Source organism: Diabrotica virgifera, chromosome 3, assembly GCF_917563875.1.
Source record: "Diabrotica virgifera virgifera chromosome 3, PGI_DIABVI_V3a".
NCBI lineage: Eukaryota > Metazoa > Arthropoda > Insecta > Coleoptera > Chrysomelidae > Diabrotica > Diabrotica virgifera.
Window position 1 is genome coordinate 200937632 of NC_065445.1, and position 25692 is coordinate 200963323.

The following is a 25692-nucleotide window of genomic DNA, read 5'->3' on the forward strand; positions in this document are numbered from 1 at the left end:
TTGTGTGGCTATTCAATACATAATTTGGCCTCCAAGTATTGTTTGCTTTGAGCCTCAGGATGGTCATAAAGGCTACCGCCGAAATATACAATTCCAGCGAAGGGAGACCTGTGATAGCCTCTAATGAAGCCGTTCCTGTACTATTCAAGGCTCCTGTTATATTTAGAAGCGCTTGTCTTTGTAGGGTGGTGAGAGTGGTCACACAAGATTGCAAAGCCGTCTTTCTCCACCAGAGTACTGACCCATAAGTAACTGTCGGTCGTATCACTGATGTGTACAACCAACATATCACCTTTGGTTTCAATCCCCAGGTTTTACCTACAACTCGTCTGCAGTTCCAGAAGAGTCGCTTAGCCCTGTTGGTTATATTGGTAATATGAGTATTCCAATTGAGTTTCGAATCCAGGGTTACCCCTAGATACTTAACCTCATTGGTTCTTTCCAGTACCTCTCCAAATAATTTCAGCTCACTCAGTCCAGTAAGCTTCCTCTTATTTGTAAAGGCTACCAGTTTAGTTTTAGAAGGGTTCACGGAGAGGTTCTCTTTCAGATTTCTCATTTAAAAATCTCTATTCTCATTTAAAAAAAATCATCGATTACGTCATCACGCCCCGACGGATGACGTCACTAGTATATCATATATGCCACAATATCATAACTTAAAAATAAAAATCGACCTGTTTCGGGATTTTTCCTTAAAGTCGCCGGTTTACGAAATAACGAATTTATTCCTTTCATTTGCACCATACTGTCGATGTCGGTGGAAAATAGTGTCGCGCACGCTTGATTAGCAATTAAAAAACAAAGGAGTTTTGAATATTGTATTGCAAAAACTCTTCGGGATTTCATCAATCGATATTTAAAGAATATCTACCTGCCTTGGCAACATTCAAAATTTCAGTTTTTCACGTAGTTTTTGAGGGTTAAAAATGGCCGATTTCGCAATTTTTAATTTTTAATCGCTTATTTGTCAAAAACTATCATTTTTAGAGAAAAGTCACTAAAGACCTTTTCTGTTTGGAATGATCCAAAAAACCTAAAAAAAACTTTTTTCCATGCAAAAAAATAATTTTAGGAAAAAAACAAAAAGAAACCTTTAAACAATTTTTGACCACCTTTTGGTCCTGGCAACATGCAAATTTGTTCAAAGGAGTCCTTTTTGAGTAAGATTGTGCAAAAAATCCGAATCAGAATATTTTTCCTAGCGGATGCGCAGTGGCTTTCTGGACTATCAATTATTTTTAAAAATGGGGTATACACTTCAAGAAAGAACTGAAATTATTCTTATACAGGGTGAGTCACCACTAACGGGACGGAAGATTACAGGGAAATGATAAAAGATTTGAAAAAAAATTTAAATTAGTAGTTAGTAAGTTGATAAAATCTACATTTTAAAATTATTTTGAAATATACAGGGTGTCCCAATAAATGACGGCGTATCAAAGTTATATTTTTTCTTATGGAACACCCTATATTTTATTGCATTTTTTAATTGTCCGCAAAAAAAAGGTATAGTTTCATAAGACTTCCTTATACCTATGTACAGAGTGTTCTGAGTTATAGTGACTTTTCTTAAAATGTAAAGTTTTAAAAGAAGGCTTATCTAAAAGTTATTTAAGAAATTATGAAAAAAATACTTTTACATCTAAATAGTTGGATATTCCATGTATTCCATGATTAATTATTACACAATTATTTACAGGGTGTTCAACATTTACAGTTTCATTATTGGATTATGCAATGTGTCATGTGATGCTTATTTTAAATAGAACACCATGTATATTAATAAATAATTATACTAAACAATTTTACCTCTTTCGAATGGTCCTATACCTAGGTCTCATAGTTTTTGCGTAATTTACAATTATTTAAATTCTTAATCTGTAAATCGATTTTAAAACAAAAGATGCAGTTAATTAATGGCATTGTATGACATTGTCACGTTATGACAGTTCGGTCCGGTAATTATTTTATAATTAATGTATTCCATGATGGATACAAATAACCCAAATGTAGTCAATGAGGTTATGGCAGATTTCGTGGAAAGAGAATTAGGTATTAAAGTAGAAATAGAAGAAGCTTATAAAATAGGGGACAAAACATGTCTTGTAAAACTAAAAAACAAAAATGAAAAAATAAAAATTATGAAGAACAAAAACAAACTAAGGAATTCACAGCCGGAAATATATATCAATAACGATCTAACGCAAGAAGAGATGAAAATACAACAAGAAATACGGAGAATTGCAAAATTTCAAAAAGAAAACGGTAAGAACACTAGAGTAGGTTATCAAAAATTAATTATTGACGGGACTGAATGGAAATGGAACAAAGAGAAGAATGAACTGGAAAGGGCAAAGCAGGACACGCCAAAAAACTGATAAAAAAACAAATATTGGATACAACACAAAAAACGGACACGAAAATGGCAAAGGAAAAGGACCTGAACAGATTAGATAAAATAAAACATACGAACACAAAAAAATATAATAAAAAACCGAAAAAATGTGATCAACTAAAAATAAGTACGTGGAACATCAGAACAATGCTTGAACCAGGAAAAATGCAGGATATCGTCTCAGAACTAGAAAGATACCAAATTGATATTGCAGTGATTCAAGAAATCAGATGGGCAGGTCAAGGAGAAATAAATAGAAAAAACTACACACTACAGTACTCGGGACATGAAAAACAAGGTCAATATGGAGTTGCTTTCATAATTATGGGAAAAATAAAAAATAACATTATGCAATTTAAACCAATAAATGAACGTATGGCTTACCTGAGAATTAACGCCAAACCATTTAATATATCAATCATAAACGTATATGCCCCAACTGAAAGTGCTACTGCGGAGGAAAAAGACAAATTGTATGAGGAACTCGAACGAGAAATGGAGAAGTTACCTAGAGAAGACACAATACTGGTAATGGGAGATTTTAATGCCCAAATAGGTAAGGAAGACTACATTAACCAAGTAGCAGGTAAGCACACAATACACGAAAAAACTAACGACAATGGCCAACGATTATGTAATCTAGCATCTAGTACCAATATGATTATCGTTAGTACAAAATTCGAACATCCCAAATACCATAAAGTGACGTGGATTTCCCCAGACCAAAAAACATGGTCACAAATAGACCATATTCTGATTACAAGAAGGAAGCAAACATCGGTAACAGACGTGAGGTCCTACAGAGGTGCACATGCAGACACAGACCATTTTATGGTGACTGCAAAAGTAAGACAAAAAGTCAAAAGAACACTAAAAAACACGACAACAAAAAATAAATGGCACGTAGAAAAACTGAATACTCCAGACATAAGGATTAAATATGCTGATGACATGAACAAAAAACTGAAGGAACAATCTAAACCTACAAAGGATATAGAAACAGAATGGAGAAATATAAAAAAATGTATAAATGAAACAGCGGAAGTACACGTAGGGATAAAAAGAAACAAAAAAAGACAAGAATGGTATAATGAAGAATGCCATAAAATGTTAAAAAAGAAGGTAGAAATGAGACAAATGTGGATAAGAACAAATAGACAGGATTATAGGGAAGAATACAATATAATAAGGCATGCATGTAAGAAAAAAATAAGGAAAATTAGACGTGAGTGGTTGGATGATAAGATAAAAGAAATAGAAAAAGAGAGTAAGAACAGAAACACAAAAGAATTCTATAAGAAAATTAGTGAGCAGAACAAAACGTTTAAAGGAAAGATAAAAAGCATAAAAGATAAAAATGGAAAAGTATCAGAAAACGATGAAGAGTATAAAGAAATTTGGACTAACTATTTTAAAGAATTATTAACAGAACAAGATCAAGACCTAAATGAAAACAGAGGAGAAGAGACAATGATGTTAGGAAACCAGCTACAAATACCAACAAAAGAGGAAGTTGAGGAAATTATTAATAGCAGCCGTAATGGTAAAGCCTCAGGATCGGACTGTATCAATATGGAGCTTATAAAATATGGTGGTGAAGAATTAAAAGATAGATTATACAATTTAATAAAAGACATATGGGACGAAGAAAAAATGCCGGAAGAATGGTACAAAGGACAAATTATCACGATTCATAAAAAAGGAGATCAACAGATGTGTAAAAACTACAGAGGACTGACGCTATTAAACACAGCATATAAAATCATGTCCGCCTTAATACAACGAAGACTGACCGAAGCTACCACGAATATCATAGGACACTATCAATGCGGATTTGTTAAGGGAAAGTCTACAACAGATGCCATACATACAGTTAAACAAATTATGGAAAAAGCTCATGGATATAAAATAGAAATTGAACTGCTTTTTATAGATTTTCGACAAGCATTTGATACAATAAATAGATCAAAACTAATGGTAGCTCTGAAAGAAATGGGAATACAACATAAATTAAGAAGATTAATACAAATGACAATGAGTAGAACTGTAGTTAGTATAAAAACTCAAGTAGGCGACACAGAAGAATTTGTCATCAATAAAGGGGTGAGACAAGGAGATTCATTATCAGCAATTCTGTTTAATCTTGCCCTAGAATACGTCGTCAGGAAGATCAACAAAGGCACCCTCCGAACGAGAGAAGGACAAATAATAGCATACGCTGATGATATTGTGCTAATAACAAAAAATAGAAAAACAATGGAACGAATGTTAAACGAAATGGTAACAGAAGGAAAAGTAATGGGATTAAAAATAAACCAAGAGAAAACCAAAATAATGAGATTTGACAAAAACTTTGAAAACAGAAAGGTTAGAGTAGGAGAATACACTTTTGAAGAAGTCGAAAAATTTAAATATTTAGGAATATTAATAACAAACAATGGAGAAAGAGAAACCGAAATCAAAGAAAGGATTATTACAGCAAATAAGAGCTTCCATGCAAATAAAAAATTACTTAAAAATAAGTTATTGAGTAAGAAATCAAAAATGAAAGTATACAAAACAATAATTCGACCGACGATGATGTATGCAGCCGAAACTCTTAGCATGACAAAAAAACAAGAGGAAAACCTTAGAATACAAGAAAGAAAAATACTAAGAGCAATATTAGGACCAATAAAAATAAATGACAATGAATTTAGACAAAGAACGAACCTTGAGTTACTGGAAGAAATTGAGGAGGATATAGTATGTAAAATAAAACAGCAAAGAGCAAAATGGCTAGGACACATATGGAGATCCGGATCAACTACGACGATATACTCAATATTGGAATGGACACCAGCTGGCAAAAGAAGACGTGGAAGACCAAGATCTACATGGTTACAAGAAGTAGTAAGTGATCTCAACAATGCGGGCATACGACATTGGAAAGGGAAAACCAGAGACAGGAAAGAGTGGAGAAAAATAACAGAGAAAATTAAATAACGAACATGAGGACTGATCTACCTCAAAACATAGATCTAGAGAGCGTAAGCGGCGTAACCCCTAAAGGGGTGTTTAGCCACTATATATATATATATATATATATATATATATATATATATATATATATATATATATATATATATATATATATATATATATATATATATATATGATTGATTATTACACATTTATTTACAGGGTGTTCAAAATTTACAGTTTCATTATTGGATTATTTAATGTGTCATATGATACTTAATATTCTAAATAGAACACCATGTATATTAATAAATTATTATACTAAACACAGGTTCCTCTCTAGAATGGTATACGGATGTTCTATAACTGGAAGTCATAGTTTTTGCGTAATTTACAATTTTCTTAAACGGTAAATTAATTTTAAAAATAATATATAGTCACTCTCGATTTTTAAACAGTACGAAATAAATGTTTGTTTACTGTATCATAATGAAATGAAAATTATGTCTATTTACTAGACCATTATTATGAAAAGTAGGTATATTGGTCTGTATACAATACATTCAAAAAAAATCAGGATCTTCTATAAAGTCTAAAGTCCATAAACGATAAGTTAAATATTTATCATAATCCTGTTTGGTCTAATACTGGTGTAGTTGAGTTTTATACAGATAATAGTGGTTTCTATTAAGGATTCTAACAGCCGTTTGACTGATTTACAATTTACTCGAAATTTTTTTTATCAGTATTTGGGTTTTCCGTAACAGAAAGCAGGACATCAAGCTCCTTGACGTCATCACAAATAACTGGTAGATTTTTATTTAACTTTCCGTATGCAACATTACCAGTAGCACGGAATCTATTGAAATCTCTCAAAAACGTCCTTTTTGGATGTCTTCTATCAGGATACTTTTGAGCGTAAACTTAAGAAGGTAAGATACAATTTTACAAACACTCCCCAATGCAAAGTACCATGTATACTCTTTCGTAGATAACGTGATTATTCATTTTTAGGAACAATTAAATTTGAATATCATACACGGATGTTTATATTTTTGATAATTACCAGACCGTACTGTCATAAAATGACGATGTCATACAATGAGATTCATCTTTTGTTTTAAACTTTTAGACCTAGGTATAGGACATCTATATACCATTCGAAAGAGGTGACTCGGTTTAGTATAATGGTCTATTAATATACATGGTGTTCCATTTAAAATAAGCATCATATGACACATTGAATAAACCAATAATGAAACTATAAATTTGAACACCCTGTAAATAATTGTGTAATAATTAATCATGGAATACATTCAACCAATATCCAACTATTTAGATGTAAAAGTATTTTTTTCATAGTTTCTTAAATACCTTGAGAATAAGCCTTCTTTTAAAACTTTATGTCTTATGAAACTATACCTTATTTTTTGCGGATAATTAAAAAATGCAATAAAATACAGGATGTTCCATAAGAAAAAATATAACTTTGATACGCCGCCATTTATTGGGACACCCTGTATATTTCAAAATAATTTTAAAATGTAGATTTTATCAACTTACAAACTACTAATTTAAAATTTTTTTCAAATCTTTTATCATTTCCCTGTAATCTTCCGTCCCGTTAGTGGTGACTCACCCTGTATATGAAGAATCTGGAAGATGCGCAAGAAGAACGGTAACAATATTCAAAGAAAGATATCTGAACAGTAATTTAAGTCATCAGTATGTCCTGAAATTAGTTTCCAAGTTTAGTGAAACAGGTTCCGTTTTTAACAAACAAAGAAATAATCGCCGTGTTTTGGATGAAACAGCACATATAGAAGTTTTAGGAAATTTCACTGCAGGACCCTCCACATCACTTCGCAATATGGCACGCCAAGTAGCAATGTCTCACGAAACTGTAAGAAAAGCACTAAAGTTACACAAATACCACCCGTATAAAATGCAAATTCTTTAACAGCTTTTAGATGACGATTTCGACAGGATTAAATTTTGTGAAAAAAATGACGGTTTTGACAATTGCAAACCAAAATTTTTACAACACATTTGCTTTATTGATGTAAGTTTTATCTTTTATGGGCATCGGAACACGCTAAATTGTTGCTACTGGAGTGATGAAAACCGGCGTCTTTTTAGGGAAGGTCATACACAGTAGGTATCCCGAGAAACGTATGGGCTGGTATTCTTGAGAATGCTATTATTGGACCCTTATTCATTGAGGAAAATCTAGCTGGTGAGCTCTAGTTATATCTGCTTGAAGATATACGTAATAGACCCGTTAATAACAATTTCTTTGGAAAATCAAGTTAATGCGGCTGGTAACATGATTTTGGAAGATCTGATTCACTTTCAACAAGATGGAATTTCACCACATTACTTTCTACCAGTTCGACAGTGGCTAAATGATAGATTTCCTGGCAAATGGATTGGTCGAGAAATAATGGAATGGCCACCACGATCACCCGAGCTAGCACCTCTAGATTTCTTCCTATGGGGATATATATATAGTCAATTGTCTATAAAACACAACCTCAAGATTTGGAAGATTTAAAGGAAAGAATAATAGCTTCGTGTAGGGAACTTCAGCCTGAAGTTTTTCGAAATGTTAGAGAGGAGTTTGAGAGCTTTATCTCTGTTTACAAAATAATGGACAACATTTCGTACATTTACTTTAGTAACTTCTTTTTATTTAAGGAAGTTACTTATCTTTAGGTTTTACTTTAGGAAGTTACTTTTCATTGAATTTTTATATTTTTCTGAAGCTATTTTCTTGTGGCATTTTTGTAATTAACTATTTTTAATGGGAAATTAGCCACAATTTTACTAAAAAAATGATTTTATTAACGTTTCGACGTCCAAATCAGATGCCGTTGTCAAAATACAAAAATATGAGTAAATTAAACAAAAATGTTGTTGCTTAGTAAAAAATTCTTCTAATAATTTAGTTAATCTGACTCATTTATATCGGCAATTTAGACATATATTATACATTTTAAAGTAGAAGATTTTAAAATGATATTGACAATATTTATGAGTTGAGTTCCTAGGACGACTTTACTGAAAGATACTTCATTCGATTACATGAAATCAACCCCAACTCAAGAATATCCGTCACAAAAAAATCATAGCATGTGATCTGTCTTTAAAACGACAATCACATGCAATGGTGACAGTAAAATTCTCGCGTTAGAGATGCCATAGTAAATCACGAGGGAAAACCAGGAAATAACATATGTACATCTTAAGGTCAGAATTTGGTATTAGTTTTGAGAGTAAACTAAAGTAAGACCTAATATTTACGATGTCGGGATAGTATCACGCGGTTTTTTCCTGGTTTTTCCGCATGATTTACTATGGAATCTTTAACGCGAGAATTTTACTGTCACCATTGCATGTGGTTGTCTTTTTAAAGACAGAACACATACTATGATTTTTTTTGTGACGGATATTCTTGAGTTGGGATTGATTTCATATAATTGAATGAACTATCTTTCAGTAAAGTCGTCCCAGGAACGCAACTCATAAATATTGGCAATATCATTTTAAAGTCTTCTACTTTAAAATGTATAATATATGTCTGAATTGCCGATATAAATGAGTCAGATTAAATAAATTATTAGAAGAATATTTTACTAAGCAACAACATTTTTGTTTAATTTATTAATAGTTTTTGTATTTTGACACCGGTATCCGATTTGGACGTCGAAACGTTAGTAAAATCTTTTTTTTTTTTAGTAAAATTGTGGCTTATTTTCCATTAAATTTTTTATATTTTATTGTATTAAATACATTTTATACTTAAATATCTTTAGGGATTTACTTGATTTTTCTAAAAGTAATGAAAAGAAATATAATGTATGTGGTATTTTTGAAAAGGGGGTTGTGTCCGCCCCGCTAGAGGGTTGATGTAATTTGTTGAAAACTGGTCAACAAAATGGTCCCCTCAACTACCTTTTCAAAAATACCACACACATTGTATTTCCTTTTCCAAGATTTTGTCAAAAGTACCTACTGAAAAGAAATATAAGGTATGTAGTATTTTTGAAAAGGTAATTAAACACCTTTAAAAGGAGGTATCACTCAACCCCCTTTCCATTAAATATTTTGGGGGTTGTGTCCGCCCCCGCTAGAGGGCTGATGTAATTTAGTTGAAAGCTGGTCTACAAAAGTCCCCCTCACAAATAAATTTGACGTGTTTTGCATATTTTTAGATTTTCTATAGGGACCAAATTATAGGGGGTGGCAACTTTTCAAATTGACACACTGTATGTAAGATTTTCTGCATTAAAATTTTTTACTTGTAGGTGGGAAAAAGAGAAGACAATTATTAGCAGATCTGACAAGAAAAACAAGTAAAAGAGTCAGAGCAACTTTGGCATCTGATACTACCTTCATGGGATGGACGTCTTCCGAACAATCGCCCGATGCAAACTACGACGAGATAATAGGAGAGACGAAGAATAATATTGATGAATTGCCAGAAGACTAGCCTCTTAAGCTCTTTATTTGTGCCCTTAATTATGATATATTTATTTGAAGTTTTACGCTTCAGGCAAGAAGCCGTTTTCAAAATACAGTACGTTTGAAACTGTTTACGGCTTGAATGGCACACGTCAAGTAATAGAGAACTTATTTTATGTAGATAATGTATCACTTTTAAAAAGATATTAAAAAAACACAGCAGATATCAGTCCCGTAAATCATATGTATTATGTGCCTACAATGTATTTTTTTTTGTAAAATTATTAAAAATAAAAAATAAGAAATTAATATAAAATGGCTGAATTTATTAAAGCTCTCTTCGTTGTACAGAATATAAAATAATTCTAAATATCCCGTTAAATATGTATAAAAATAAATATATACAAAACATAAATATAGTGTGCACAAAAAATTATTTAACTCGCGAATATTTGGATTCGTAAATAGCGTATAAATAAGTTTTCATTTAACGTTTAGAATAAATCAAGTTATCTGTAAAAACTACCACACCCTAACACTATTTCTAACACAATGGATGAAATTATTAAGAAATGCACAAAAGGAATAAAATACTGAATATAGGGTACCTATATAAATCTACAAAGAGTGGAAATCTCGGAAGAAGAATTTTCTGATGATCTGATGCTAATTGCAAAAAATAATAACCACTTCAGAATAATTTGGAAATATGGAATGAAAGGACTTAACAAAAACGGAATGCAGATAAATTAATATCGACAAAACAAAAGTTATGCAGGTAGGAGAAACAAGAGAAGAACTTAATATAGAAATTGGAGGAACAAAAACAGGACAAGTTAAAGCTTTTAAATATTTGGGAGCAATAATAGAAGAAACAGGATCTCTCGAAGTAGAAATCAATAAAAGAATAAAGAAAACGCTACAACTGTATCACACAATAATGAACCAAAAATTTGTATGAAGAAAAGAAATATCACGAAATATAAAAATAAAAGTTTCCAAAGCAGTTTATAGACTTGTTCTGACTTAGCAGGGAATAATGGGTACCTACTAATAGAACGGCAAAAGAACAAGATACAGGCTATAGAGATGAAGTTTTCGAGAAGAGTTAAAGGTGTTACCAAAATGGATAGAATAAGAAACACGGATATAAGAAACGAACTGAAAATACAATCCACATTGGAGTTTATAGAACAGGAGACAGCTGAGTTGGTGGGATCATTTACACCGGATGAAAGATACCATACCAGTGAGAGGAATGTGGGAAGCAATAACATTGAAAACCAAAAAGAGAGGAAGACCAATACAGATATGTGGTAAAGTAATCGGAAAGATATTGGAGACAACAGAGTGAATTGGAAGAAATTTGTTAAGAAGTAGATTAAACCTTACACCTTACACCATTATTATGGTAGAAAGGTTATTGATTATATATAAATTTATCCAGAGATTTTATTATGAAATCTTTTTAGACTTTTATATACCAAAATATGAGTTACTTTACTTTTTGTACACACTATAAAATATTACACTATTCTGATTCTACAGCAATAAATCTTCAGTCTCTTCAATCAAACGTCAACTCGGCAAATTTCTTCTGTGCAAAGAAATCGTCCTCAGCTTCGTCGCTGGTTTGGGGGCTTTCTTGTCAGTAGCGGATTGGTAAGTTAAAAACTGATTCTTATAACTGGAACAGTTGGAATCCGCGATGCTGCGACCATCACCTTCGTCTCTACGCGACATTTCCGAAAAAGGGGATAGGCGCTTTGGTTCCACGTCGTCCTTTGTTTTGATTTCCGACCTAAACAAATAATTTAATTAAAACATATCTTAATACAATCAAATTAGAGTAACAAAAATAAAATAGCGAATTTTTAATGTGCTAAAAGTTCTGTTCCAACTCGTCGAAATGCCGTACAATGTACGAAAACGTTTCTGCGCAAAAAATGGTAGGTACGTTCTATAACGGTAAAATATTTCAAAACCTCTAAATTTAAAACGACCGCTTGGATTGGCATGAAATTTGGCATACACATAGCTAACACGCCAAAGAAAAAAGTGATATTGTGCCGATGTGTGCTTTTGCCCTGGGGGTGACTTTCACCCCCTCTCGGGGGTGAAAAAAATATATGTCCAAAATAAGTCCGGAAATGGATAAACTAACTAATTCTAAGCAACTTTTGTTCTATAGAGTTTTTTCACAAAGTCAATAGTTTTCGAGTTATTTGCGAGTAAATATGTTAATTTTTTAACAAAAAAACCACTTTTTAACACAGTTTTTCGCAAATAACTCAAAAAGTAAGTATTGCGAAAAAACATTCTTAGCAAAAATATTGCCCGTAAAAAAGTGAAAAAAAATGGTGTATATATTAGGTCTCTATATTTATTAGAAGCAGAGTTATAGCTAATGGAAAATAGGTTCATATTCGTCAAATTCCAAATCGAATATTTTAACGTGAAATAACCAATAACAATTTTTTGGGGAAAACTCATTTCAACTTTTTTTTAAGGTTTTTCCTCCTCATCAGTAGTCCCATATCCTCTTCTCTCCGATTTCGGATATGGGGTTATTGATGAGGAGGAAAACACCTTAAAAAAAGTTGAAATGAGTTTTCCCCAAAAAATTCGAAACCGGTATAGACTCTTCCTGCACTCTCCGATTTAACCAGAGTATTATGCAGCTGCTGCATTTTCGTGTTGCAAAGAAATTGAAAATGTTTATACATTATATAAGTATAACCGTTCAAAAGTTACGAGGGGGGTACGGACTTTTGACGAGCACTATATAATTTTACACAAGTTAATTTTGTATTAGGGATAGGATTGAATTGTGTATTTGTCTGACTGGAAAATCTATTGCAACTGGCTGAATGACTAATGTCTATGTCATTAAAAACCTTTCCAATGAGCTAGCACACGATCCCTATTCTCATTAAAAAAATCATCGATCATGTCATCAGAAAGTTACTTTCTTTATTTTAATTTTTTTTAATTCCTGGCTTTTTGGCCATTTTATACCGATATACAGGGTGTCCCGAAAAGATTGGTCATAAATTATACCACACATTCTGGGGTCAAAAATAGTTCGATTGAACCTAACTTACCTTAGTACAAATGTGTTCATAAAAAAAGTTACAGCCCTTTGAAGTTACAAAATAAAAATCGATTTTTTCCAATATATCGAAAACTATTAGATGTTTTTTATTGAAAATGGACACGTATCATTCTTATGATAGCAACATCTTAAAACAAAATTATAGTGAAATTTGTCCAGCCCATAAAATTTATGGGGGTTTTGTTCCCTTAAACCCCCCGAAACTTTTGTGTACGTTCCAAGTAATTCATTATTGTAGTACCGTCAGTTAAACACAACGTTTTGAAAACTTTTTTGCCTCTCAGTATTTTTTCGATAAACCAGTTTTTATCGAGATACGGCTAATTTTTTAATATATTTACATAAAAATTTTATGGGGGTTTTGTTCCTTTAAACCCCCCAAATGTTTGTGTACGTTCCAATTAAACTATTATTGTGGTACCATTAGTTAAACACAGTGTTTTTAAAACTTCTTTGCCTCTTAGTATTTTTTTGATAAGTCACCTTTTATCAAGATGTGGCTTCTTTTTTAAAATATACCTGAAAATGTAAATTACAAATAAATTTTCAGATTATTAACAGGTATCTACATATAATCGTACTTAACCATATACAAATATATGGTAGATTCGACAAATATTCAAAATATCTCGATAAAAACTGACTTTTCGAAAAAGTACTAGGAGGCAAAAAAGTTTTAAAAACAGTGTATTTAACTAATAGTGCCACAATAATAATATAATTGGAACGTACACAAAAGTTTGGGGGGGGGGGGTTAAAGTGAACAAAACCCCCATAACATTTTTATGGGGTGCACAAATTTCAATTTAATTTTTTTTAAGATGCTCTTGCCATGAGAATATCACATGTCCATTTTCAATAAAAAATCTCTACAAGTTTTCGATATATGAAAAAAAATCGATTTTCATTCTGTAACTTCAAAGGGCTGTAACTTTTTTTGTGTGCATTATTGTATATAGGTAAGTGAGGTTCAATCAACTTATTTTTGACCACATAATATGTGGTATAATTTATGACCATTCTTTTCGGGACACCCTGTATAGTATAATCATTCAAGCTTAAAATAAATCCAAACATCGCAATTCTAATTGCCTTCATCGATCTTCTTAAAAATTTGGAATTAGTCTATTTTTACCCTCCTCTTCAAACCTGACTTGGTCGCAAAGTATGTTTTTTATTTTTAAGGGGTGAAAACTACCCCTTACTCCAATAAATTTAAAACTAATGAATTAAAGCGGTAATGGGCAATAATTATGTTCAAATATGTTAAATGTTGATTGTTTTGAATCATGACTTTAATATTTTGATATTTTACAGCTTACCAACCCTTAAAAACACAACCCCTCATACAAAGATTATTTCAAATATATGGTCAAGAAACATGAAATTTTTTTATTTTGGATTGTAATAGGAGAATTTCTTTCCTTCAAGTACAAGAAATCTGACACTTAATTTTTTTAATAATGCAACAACCAAAAACCACCCTTAAGAATGAAACTTAGGAAAAAATTAAGAATTAATAAATGGAAGCAGTTATAGACACATCAATATGTTTAAACATGTTAAATATTTGTTGTTTTTTTACAATGTAACTAAATAGTTCTATATTTTTATATGCAACTACCCTTAAAAACTACTCATACAGTTATTTAAAAAATGGATGAGATTATGAAATCATTCTATTTTCAATCTTAAATAGAAAAAATATATAGTATTTAAATATAAAAAACCTAATACATACAAGTTTTTAATTTGATTCAACCCCTAAAAACTACCCCTTATCATAAAAATTAGGGAAAAAATCTTTTTGAAAGGTTGAAGTAATGGAATTCGTTAAGACAATGAAAATTAATCACGTATTTTTTATGGGAAATAATCCATAATTTTACTAAAAAATGAATTTATTAACGTTTCGAAGCCCAAATCGGGTTTCGTTGTCAAAATACAAAATACTATTGTATAAATAGTAAAATACTAATTCAAAATACAATAGTATTTTGTATTTTGACAACGAAACCCGATTTGGGCTTCGAAACGTTAATAAATTCATTTTTTAGTAAAATTGTGGCTTATTTCCCATAAAAAATACGTAATTATAAAAATGCCACAAGGAAATAGCTTCAGAAAATTAATCGTTTCTTATGATATAATGATATATATTTATAAAATTTGTATACCATAAAAATATAGGATTGAGGGAAATTAAACTTTTTAAACTTCACATTTTGATGACAATGAAAAATATTTATTTTACAACATTAAATTAAGTATAAAACTATTACGATTTTTAAAGTATATATCAATAATTTAACTTTAATTTTCAAATTCGTCTATTTCTTCTACATCAACTTCCTTTTCTTCTTGGTCCACAGGAGGATAATTTTGGCAGCTATCACCAGAGCAACATCCGCAAGATTGATTGCAATAAAATCCAAGTTTGCGACACCCACAAGTTGAGTCACATCATTTTTTGCAATTGCAAATTATCATTTAAAGTAGTTCTTCTGGTGCAGAAATATCCGTCATTTTGTTTGGTACCAAGGTCCCATTCACTTTTGTCCATCCCCAATCAGCAAAATTGAAGTTTTGTTGCCCAATATACAAATACAAAGCAGTCACTGCATGTATAAAGAATTACTACTCCAAAAACATAAAAATTTAGACGCTCCGTAATTTTCAAACATTATCTCTAGAAAAATGTATTTGGTTTTTTAACAATAACTCGGCTTTGCTTTAAGCTTTTTGCATTTACTCTCACATCATTTTGTAGGAAATTTCATAAGCTATAAGATCATGATAGTTGCAATCTTTCTAGACCCTTTTGTTCAGAGAATTTTAATGTTAAAGGCCTAAAAAGACGCTCCCTTTGCAGTGAAATCAATATTCGAAACGCTTATATCTCGGTTAATTTTTAATCTACATGAGTTACAAAAAAAGCAAAATGTTCAGGAAAGAAACAGCTAAATTTTTGGTTCGAACACTTTTTTCATAAATTCAATAGTTTTTGAGATATTTCGAAAAAATAACGTATTTTATGAAATATCAAAAAAAAAAAAGAAATTTACTTAAAACAAGTTTTTCAAAATGTAATTGTTTTAAATAATTCAAACTTTTGGAACGTGTTGTCGGAATATAAATAAAGTTAATTTTACATGGGCTACGATTAATATTAATTTTGCCGCATATGGCATAAATTTTACCGTCATTTTTTCTTTTATAAATTCGAGGTATTTGACTAATTTTCGTCATAACTTCCTTAATTTTCATGATAGAGGCTCTTATCAAAGCTTGTTTTGAAGGTCTAAAAAATTACTTTAAAAATTTTTACTTTGCACAAATTATACAGAAAGAAACCTACTGTACCAGAACCCTGCCAAACGACACTGTCAAAGTTATAACACATACAACAGATACCTATCGTCAACTGGTAAGACATTTACGAGACGAAAAAATCGTTCACCACACTTACCAAATAAGGGAAGAACGTGCCTACAGAGTGGTAATAAGACATATCCATCACTCTATACCCACAACAGATATAACAAAGGAGTTAGAAAATGCCGGCCATAAAGTTCGCAATATAACCAACGTCCGACACAAACAAACAAAGGAACCCTTATCCTTATTTTTCATAGACCTTGAACCCAAGAGTAACAACAAAGACATATTTAATCTAGAATTCTTATGTCACACCAAAATAGCAGTGGAAGCACCAAAGAAGAGAAACTCAATCATCCAATGCATGCGTTGTCAAGCTTACGTCATAGTAAAACATATTGCACTAAACCACACTACTGCGTCAAATGTGGAGAACAACATGATACAAAATCTTGTAAAAATCTAGAAACACTCCGGCTAAGTGTGCACTATGCAAACAAGATCACCCTGCTAACTATAAGGGCTGTTTTGTCTACATGGAACTAGTAGAAAACAGAAATATGCCAAAAAGAGGAAACCAACAACCCCAAAGAACAACATTTAACAACCCACATGTAAGTAATGAAACAAATCAGCTAAACACTACTCTACAAAATCATCATAGAACATATGCAAATGTGCAGCACATCAAATCAACCACGACCAAGAACCTAAAACTAACATAGAACTACAACTAATAACATTCCTTAACGAGTTCAAAACATGTTCTCACAACTCATGAGTCAAAATAGTATGATATTAAACTTACTCACACATTAACCGAAGAAATTGTTAATGTTAAACATACTTAGAATTGCCACATGGAACGCTAATGGCCTGCTAAACCATAAGCAGGAAGTAATCACTTTCTTAAACCAGAATAAAATCGATGTACTGCTTGTTTCAGAAACCCACTTTACTGATCTAACTACGTTCAATATTCCGCTCTATACTACATACAGTACACCTCACCCCGATGGTACAGCTCATGGTGGCTCGGCCATAATCATACGAAGCTGTATATCACATCATGAATTGCCAAAATATACAACAGAAAAAATTCAAGCAGCAATTGTTCAAGTGAATGCAACGCCATGGCACTTTAACATATCTGCAATCTACAGCCCACCTCGTCATGCAATCTCCACAGATGAATACAAAGCCTTCTTTCAATTACTTGGCAGTAAATTTGTAGCCGGGGGAGATTGGAATGCGAAACACACACATTGGGGCTCAAGACTCATAACAACAAAAGGTCGTAACCTTTTAAAAGAAATGACCGACAACAACTATGATTGCCACACCAACGGAATCCCTACTTACTGGCCAAGTGACCCCAGAAAACTTCCAGATGTGCTAGACTTTTACATAAGCAAAGGAGAATCCAGAAACAACTGTCTAATAGAATCCAGCTATGACCTCTCATCTGATCATACACCAGTTATTATGAACAAGAGTACCACAGTTATAAACAACACACCCCCTCCTCGACTAGCGTCAAAAAACACCAACTGGGCAGATTTTCAATACTACCTAGAAGAAAACATTAATCTTAATTTGTGAATCAAATCTCCACACGAGATAGATACAGCAGCTCAATATTTCACCACCCTTGTGCAAGAAGCGGCATGGCAATCTACACCACGAACGGAACGCAGACCGACACATACAACAAATATTCCCCTACACATTCGGCAACTCATTGCTGAAAAACGTCGTGCGAGAAGAAACTGGCAAAGATCTAGAAACAACATAGATCAACATATATACAATAGACTACGTAGACAACTTGGAGTAGCCATCAAAGCTGCAAACAACGAAACCTTCGAACACTACATTACAAACCTTACAGCAAATGATCAGACGCTATGGAAGGCGACTAAGAAACTCAAAAAACCATACACAACTATTCCTCCCCTCCATAAACCAAATGGTGAATGGACTCGTTCCAACAAAGAAAAAGCGGGCGTCTTTGCTGAACATCTTACGAGTATATTTCAAACCGAGCCACCAGACCCTGATGCAGAAGTGGAAGAACTAATTAGCGCAGCATGTCAAATGTCCCTTCCAATCAAATGTTTTACTCCTATAGAAGCCAAGAAAGAAATAACCAAACTAAACTCACGAAAAGCTCCAGGTTATGACTTAATCTCGGCACAAGTACTAAAACAACTTCCTCGTAAGGCCATTATTATGCTAACAGTAATATTTAATCGCATGCTAAGTTTATCATACTTTCCAAAAATATGAAAATTTGCAGAAATCATAATGATCCTTAAGCCAGGCAAAGCGCCCAATGAAGTAACATCTTATCGACCCATCAGCCTACTCCCAATCGTTAGCAAAGTTTTTGAAATATTGCTGCTACAAAGAATATACGCAGATTATGAATTCCTAACATTACTACCAGAACATCAGTTTCGTTTTCGGGAAAATCACTCTACTACACAACAAGTCCATCGAATAGTAAATGAAATATCAAAAACTCTCGAAGAAAAGAAATACTGCAACGCTGTATTCCTATATATCTCACAAGCGTTTGACAAAGTTTGGCACAGAGGTCTGCTTTACAAAGTAAAACTAGCACTATCTAGTAACTATTTCCTCCTAATCAAATCCTACTTATCAAATAGATATTTCTCAGTAAAATTCAAAGACCAACAATCCAGGCTCTGTCCTATTAACTCCGGAGTTCCGCAAGGTAGTGTTCTCAGGCCGCTGCTTTTCTCACTCTACACAGCCGATATACCAGAGTCTCATAATACTACGATCGCTTCCTTTGCTGATGACGTAGCAATACTAGCGGTAAATGAAGATCACATACAAGCCTCACAAGACAACATCTGGACATACTCAGTGAATGGTACACAAAATGGCGAACAAAAGTAAATAAAACAAAATCATCTTAAATAACGTTTACAAACCGCCACAACACATGCCCACCTGTAAGAATGGAAAATGTACGAATACCAACAGTAACAGACGCTAAATACCTTGGCCTCCATCTTGACCAACGTCTTACTTGGAAAAAACATATACAGACTAAAAGAAGACAACTAGACTTAAAATTTCGGCAAATGTATTGGCTCCTTGGACGCGGATCAAAACTCAACATCCAAAACAAAATTCTTCTGTACAAAGCAATACTCAAACCTATTTGGTACTACGGACTACACCTCGGGGGCTGTGCAAAGTCAACATCACTGAATATCATCCAAAGATTTCAGTCTAAAGTTCTAAGATCAATAGTGGATGCACCATGGTATGTAACTAATCAAACGCTTCACGAAGACTTAAATATACCTTTCATCAGAGAAGAAATCCATCGAGCCTCGGAATCACAAAACGAGCGTACCATTCACCACGACAATGAGTTAATAAGGGAATTATTCCATAATGGCCCTGTCACCATATTCCATAAAGGAGACTAGATAGCACCTGGCCTCAGGACCTATTTTAAAACTTTAACATAAATAGAATAAGATGAGACATCATTGGAAGTATCTTCTTCATGCCCAAAAACATGGAACAAATTTACTTAATACGCTTTTAATGAAGTAGATTGTAAATAAACATAATTACATAAAAAAAGATGTTTATTACCATTTTCTATGAAAAGTTAATAATGTTTCCGTTATTTGAGCAAATTAATAAAATTCTTTGCATAAAGGCTATAGCGGGATAAGATGGTCAAAAATGCCCCCGCACCGATCAGCCCCGCTACTTATGTTTTCGATAAAGGATATAAAATTATGCCCTCATGCAAATTTTTAGCTCCCCAGAGGTCCTAAAACGTCTCAAATCGAGAAAAGAAGAATTTTTAGGTTTTATTTTTTTGTGAGCGCAATTTTACTTTAAAAAATCTGAAAAAATTCAAGAAGTTGTCTCTTTCGAATACAAAACAACCTATTTTTTTTCAGATTTTTGTAATGAAAAATGAGCCCAGGAAAAATTTTTGAAATTTTCAAACAATTTTTAGGTTATGATAATATGATTTGGCCAACTTTTAAATAGTATTTTTTTGTACTTTTTGCCGTTCTTTTAAATGGCAGAGGCAGAATTTTTAATATCTGAGCGGAAAGAACGAAAAAATCGAAAAAACCGTTTTTGGCTGTCTCGAGATGCGTCTCGGGACAGGCAATTTTAGAATTTAGGATCCTGACCACAACAACTGAAAAAAAACTAAAATTGTGAATTTTGTCATAAAATTTGGTATGTGGGGTTATAATAATATTTGGAACAACTTTTCCAAATAACTTTTATCGATATCTGTAACGCGAAGCAAATCGAATCGCATATCGAAAATTCACCCTGTTTGTAGTAGGTCGCGTTTAAAATTTAAAGTTCAGTTGACTATTTTAAAAATTGTGAACCATCACCCTGTATGACTGTGCAAAATTTCAAATCTGTATATATTTTTATAGCCGAAACATAGAGGTGTCTTCATCTTAAATGTGACACACTGTATCTTATCAATTTGATAATTTATTGCAACTAATATAGTCGTATTATTTATATATTCAAAATATACAATCAAGGTACTGACTAATTCACTAATTTTATCATAAAAAATTCAAATTAATTGCATTGAAGTATTGAACCAATTATTAATGTGTATTAATAAAAAATAATGTTTATATAATTATGTGTAATAATATAATATAATATACTGAGTGAGTTTTATGTATGGAAACCCTCAATTATCTCGGAAATGGCTTGCACGATTTTTATGGATTTGGGTGGGTTGAGGTTTTCTAATGTGGCCGATATTATAGTAATACTTACATTGTTGTCAGATCTTCTGTTTTTCTGAAAATCTAATTAACTTTCTTATTTCAAATAGAACACCCTGTATATTTTTTGCGTTTTGAAGTCCTTAAGAAATACTGATTATTTTCCATGTTATATTCCCTATACCTAAAGGCCATAACTTCGGAGTTATTGCTACATTTATTTAAAAAAACTTTTTAAACAAATTATAAAAATCAATCTTTTCGGCCTGCGTAGATATTACTTTACGTTCTTTGGACCATTGGGAACAAAAAAGTTCTCTTGTAATTTTTCTATAAAGTTAATCGTTTTCGAGTTATAAATAATTTAAAACTGAAAAGAAATCGAATAATTACGATTTTCAAGGTTAAATAACACAAATCAAAAATATTATTTTTTAAACTGCCAAGTATAGAAATTCAAGCTAAAGCCTTATTTTATCAGTTACCAATAAGTAATTATTTGAGCTAGTTTTATTCTAAAATATTGTTTTTTAGTTGTTAATGCCCGTCCTCTCATATGCGCTTCATTAACATTTAAAAATCAATGTTTTAGAATAAAACGTGCCAAAAAATTTTATAGCGAGCCCCTGGAAGAAGGGTTTTGGGTACTCCGCAGTTTCAAAAATAATGTTTTTTATTTTTGTTTTTAAAACTTGAAAATCGTCATTATTCGATTTTTTTCAGTTTTAAATTGTTTGTAACTCGAAAACGATTAACTTTAGAAAAATTACAAAAGACCTTTTTTATTCCCAATGATCCAAAGAACGTAAAATAATGTCTACACGGGCCAAAAAAACTGATTTTTATAATTTCTTTAATTTTTTTTAATAAATGTAGCAATAACTCCGAAACTATGCCATTTAGGTATAGAGAATATAACATAAAAAATAATCAGTATATCTTAAGGACTTTGAAACGCAAAAAATATACAGGGTGCTCTATTTGAAATAAGAAATTTCATTAGATTTCCAGAAAAACCGAAAATCTGACAACAATGTAATTATCACTGTAATATCGGCTGCATTAAAAAACCCCTACCCACCAAAACCTACGAAAAACGTGCAAGTCGTTTCCGAGATACTTAAGGGTTTTTATACATAAAACTCACTCGTATTATAAATATTATAATAATTAATATAATAATATTATATTAATACGTATTAATTGGTGCAATATTTCAATGCAATCAATTTGAACTTTTTATGATAAAATTAGTGAATTAGTCAGTATTCTCATTGTATATTTTGAATCTATAAAAAATACGACTATATTAGTTGCAATAAATTATCGAATTGATAAGATACAGTGTGTCGCATTTAAGATGAAGACACCCCTAAGTTTCGGCTATGAAACTATATACAGATTTGAAATTTTTCACAGTCATACAGGTTGATGGTTCACAATTTTTAAAATAGTCAACTGAACTTTAAATTTTAAACGCGGCCTACTGCGAATCCACAAACAGGGTGAATTTTCGATATGCGATTCGATTTGCTTCGCGTTACAGATATCGATAAAAGTTATTTGGAAAAGTTGTTCCAAATATTATTATAACCCCACATACCAAATTTTATGATAAAATTCACAATTTTAGCTTTTTTTCAATTGTTGTAGTCAGGATCCTAAATCCTAAAATTGGCTGTCCCGAGATGCATCTCGAGACAGCCAAAAACGGTTTTCTCGATTTTTTCGTTCTTTCCGCTCAGATATTAAAAATTTCGCCTCTGCTATTTAAAAGAACGGCAAAAAGTACACAAAAAAATACTATTTAAAAGTTGGCCAAATCATATTATCATAACCTAAATTTTTTTTTAAATTTCAATAATTTTTCCTGGGCTCATTTTTCATTAAAAAAATCTGAAAAAAATTAGGTTGTTTTGTATTGAAAAGATACAACCTCTTGAATTTTTTCAGATTTTTTAAAGTAAAATTGCGCTCACAAAAAAATAAAACCTAAAAATTCTTCTTTTCTCGATTTGAGACGTTTTAGGACCTCTGGGGAGCTAAAAATTTGCATGAGGGCATAATTTTATATCCTTTATCGAAAACATAAGTAGCGGGGCTGATCGGTGCGGGGGCATTTTTGACCATCTTATCCCGCTATAGCCTTTACGAAAAACTAAAAATTCGTTTTCAATGACTCATAAGTTGCTTAATATTATCTAAAAAATTTAATGAAAACTGACTAGTTTCTTTGTTTTTTTATGAGCTTCAATTTTAATAAGAATAATTTTTTCCTGAAAATGCGTAATTTTAGAATTATTCGCGAAGAACCATTGAAAAACGTGTTTTTTTGGAATCTTCAATCGCGAATAACTCAGAAATTATTAAGTTACGTAAAAAATTTTATTTCACATTTTCTTCATAAAATTCAATTCTCTATCGAGTCCCGGTGTCATTTTTTTAAATTTCCACCCTCAAAAAAGGGTGGCATTCACCCAGGGGTAGAAGCATACATTGGCACCAAGTCAGGTTTGTTATTTGCATCATTCTTGAGCTACTGTCAAAATTTCAAACAAATCTATGAAGGCCTTTAGAATTGCGAGATGAATTGCGTGAATGAATGTACTACGAGCAGTTTCAGAGATATCGTTAGTTGCATGAAATTCGAAATGAATTTGAAAAGAAGTAAAGAACATATAGTCCAGGGTAATAAGCCAGAAATAGACCATGTTCGGGACACTCAAAGATCCAGGTAGATGACTACTTTTTTAGTTATTATAGACCTACAGGAAGAAAACCTACCTGTTTCCTGCCTAGAGTTCGCGTCCGTTTTTTAATTACTAACAATTTAGTACAAAAATTTTTTCGATTTTTTGCACCCCATTCAAAAGCTGAACAGCTGACATAAAACTACAAAATTAAATTTTTTAGAACATTGAAAAACCTTCAAAATGCCGATTTTTGAAAGTTAAAAAGGTAATTTGTTGCTACGCAAACTACAAAATAAGTGAAAATCGTTATTTGTTAATAAGTTTTACTAAAACTACTTTAGAATTTTAGTGTTTCAGCCAAAATTGTGTATTGGGGTACTTAACAAACCCTCAAAATTTGACACCGGTCCATTAATTAGTTTAAAAGTTATTCTATTTGTTTATCCCAGAGACCTTTATTTTGCAATAACATAAGACAGAAAATAATAAAGATAGGGCAATTCTGAGTATGCCAAATGAAAGTAGAAAACTGATACTATCAAAATGTACTAAAAAAAGATAAAAAAATTATCTCATATAGTCAAAAATACTATTGACAAATTTTTGAAATTTTGTAGTTTATAAACATTTAGAACAACTTTAAAAATATTGTCCGTAGAAAAATCATTTTACATATTCGAAAAGTTGGTATTTTACATGAATTTTTAAAAATGTTGTTCAGTTGGTGACTAGTCGTGGTAAGTGAAGGGGGAGCTGGAAACCGACAAATGCACGAGTTCAAAAACTAAAAAAGGCAACTTAAAACTACTATAATTTTCTGTATCTCGGGATCTGCTGAATATATTTCGATCTTTCTTTTTTTAATTTGTATGTAATTTTTCTGTACATTACAAATATGTAATTCGTCTATTTGCAATTTGACATTTATTAATTAATAAAAAGTTTAATTTGTTTAATCAATTTTTGAAAAAATATTTTTTTCCCAAAAATATATGTTTTTAATCAGACTATCATAATTAATCATACAAAAAGTTAGGGTATACTTTAATAAATAAATTGCCTTCAATAAACAATTATCTAATAAAAATATTTTATTTATTAAAGTGAACTTTAACCTTTTGTATGATCATTAATGATACTATGATTAAAAAATAGATTTTTGTAAAAAATATTTTTTCAAGTATTGTTTAAACAAATTAGACTGATTATTAATTAATAAATTTCTAAACAAATTGCATATTTGTAATGTACGTAGAAATTACATACAAATTAAAAAAAGAAAAATGAAAATCCATTGAGTTGATCCGGAGATACAGAAAATTGTATTAATTTGAAACTGCTTTTTCGGTATTTTAAACTCGGTGGATTCGTAGGTTCCCCCTAGTAACCGTTTGAACTACAAATTTGAAAAATCGTAGAGGGTGCTGTGAAGATACAATGTTTATGCAAATTTTTAAAAAAAAATACAAATCCCATTATTTAAAATGGCATCAATAAAATTCCTTAATTATTATAAACAAATTAGCTGTGAATTAAAAAAACACATGGCTAACTTTGTCCCTAATGAACGCAGGCTAATTTTTTTATTTGAAAATTCTTGTTAAAATTCTAGCTTTTCGAATATATAAAAAGATTGTTCCTATGGACAATATTTGTAAATTTATTCTAAATGTTTATAAACTACAAAATTTTAAAAATTTGGCATTAGGATTTTTGATTTTATTTATTAATTTTTTATCTTTTTTTAGTACATTTTGATACTATCACTCTTCTACTTTCATTTGGCATACTCAGAATTGCTCTATATTCATTATTTTCTGTCTTATGTTATTGCAAAATAAAGGTCTCTGGGATAAACAAATAGAATAACTCTTAAACTAATTAATGGATCAGTCTCAAATTTTAAAGGTT

The 25692-nt window shown here is 31.5% G+C and overlaps 2 protein-coding genes across 4 annotated transcripts in view; one reads left to right on the plus strand and one right to left on the minus strand.

Annotated features, from left to right (window-relative positions):
- The window catches only part of LOC126882676 (dynein axonemal intermediate chain 3), a 302917-nt gene extending 292792 nt beyond the window's left edge, over nt 1–10125 (plus strand). Inside the window, exon 16 of the mRNA XM_050647651.1 lies at nt 9667–10125. Coding sequence (XP_050503608.1) covers nt 9667–9851 — 185 coding nt within the window. The 3' untranslated portion in view covers nt 9852–10125. The remainder of the gene's footprint in view (nt 1–9666) is intronic.
- Nucleotides 10126–10128: 3 nt separating this feature from the next.
- Nucleotides 10129–25692, minus strand: part of LOC114342903 (tetratricopeptide repeat protein 28) — a 137846-nt gene continuing 122282 nt past the window's right edge. For all 3 annotated transcript variants that reach the window (XM_050647164.1, XM_050647165.1, XM_050647163.1), the window contains one exon: nt 10129–11624. In XM_050647164.1, the coding sequence (XP_050503121.1) occupies nt 11402–11624 (223 nt within the window). In that variant the 3' untranslated portion in view covers nt 10129–11401. The remainder of the gene's footprint in view (nt 11625–25692) is intronic.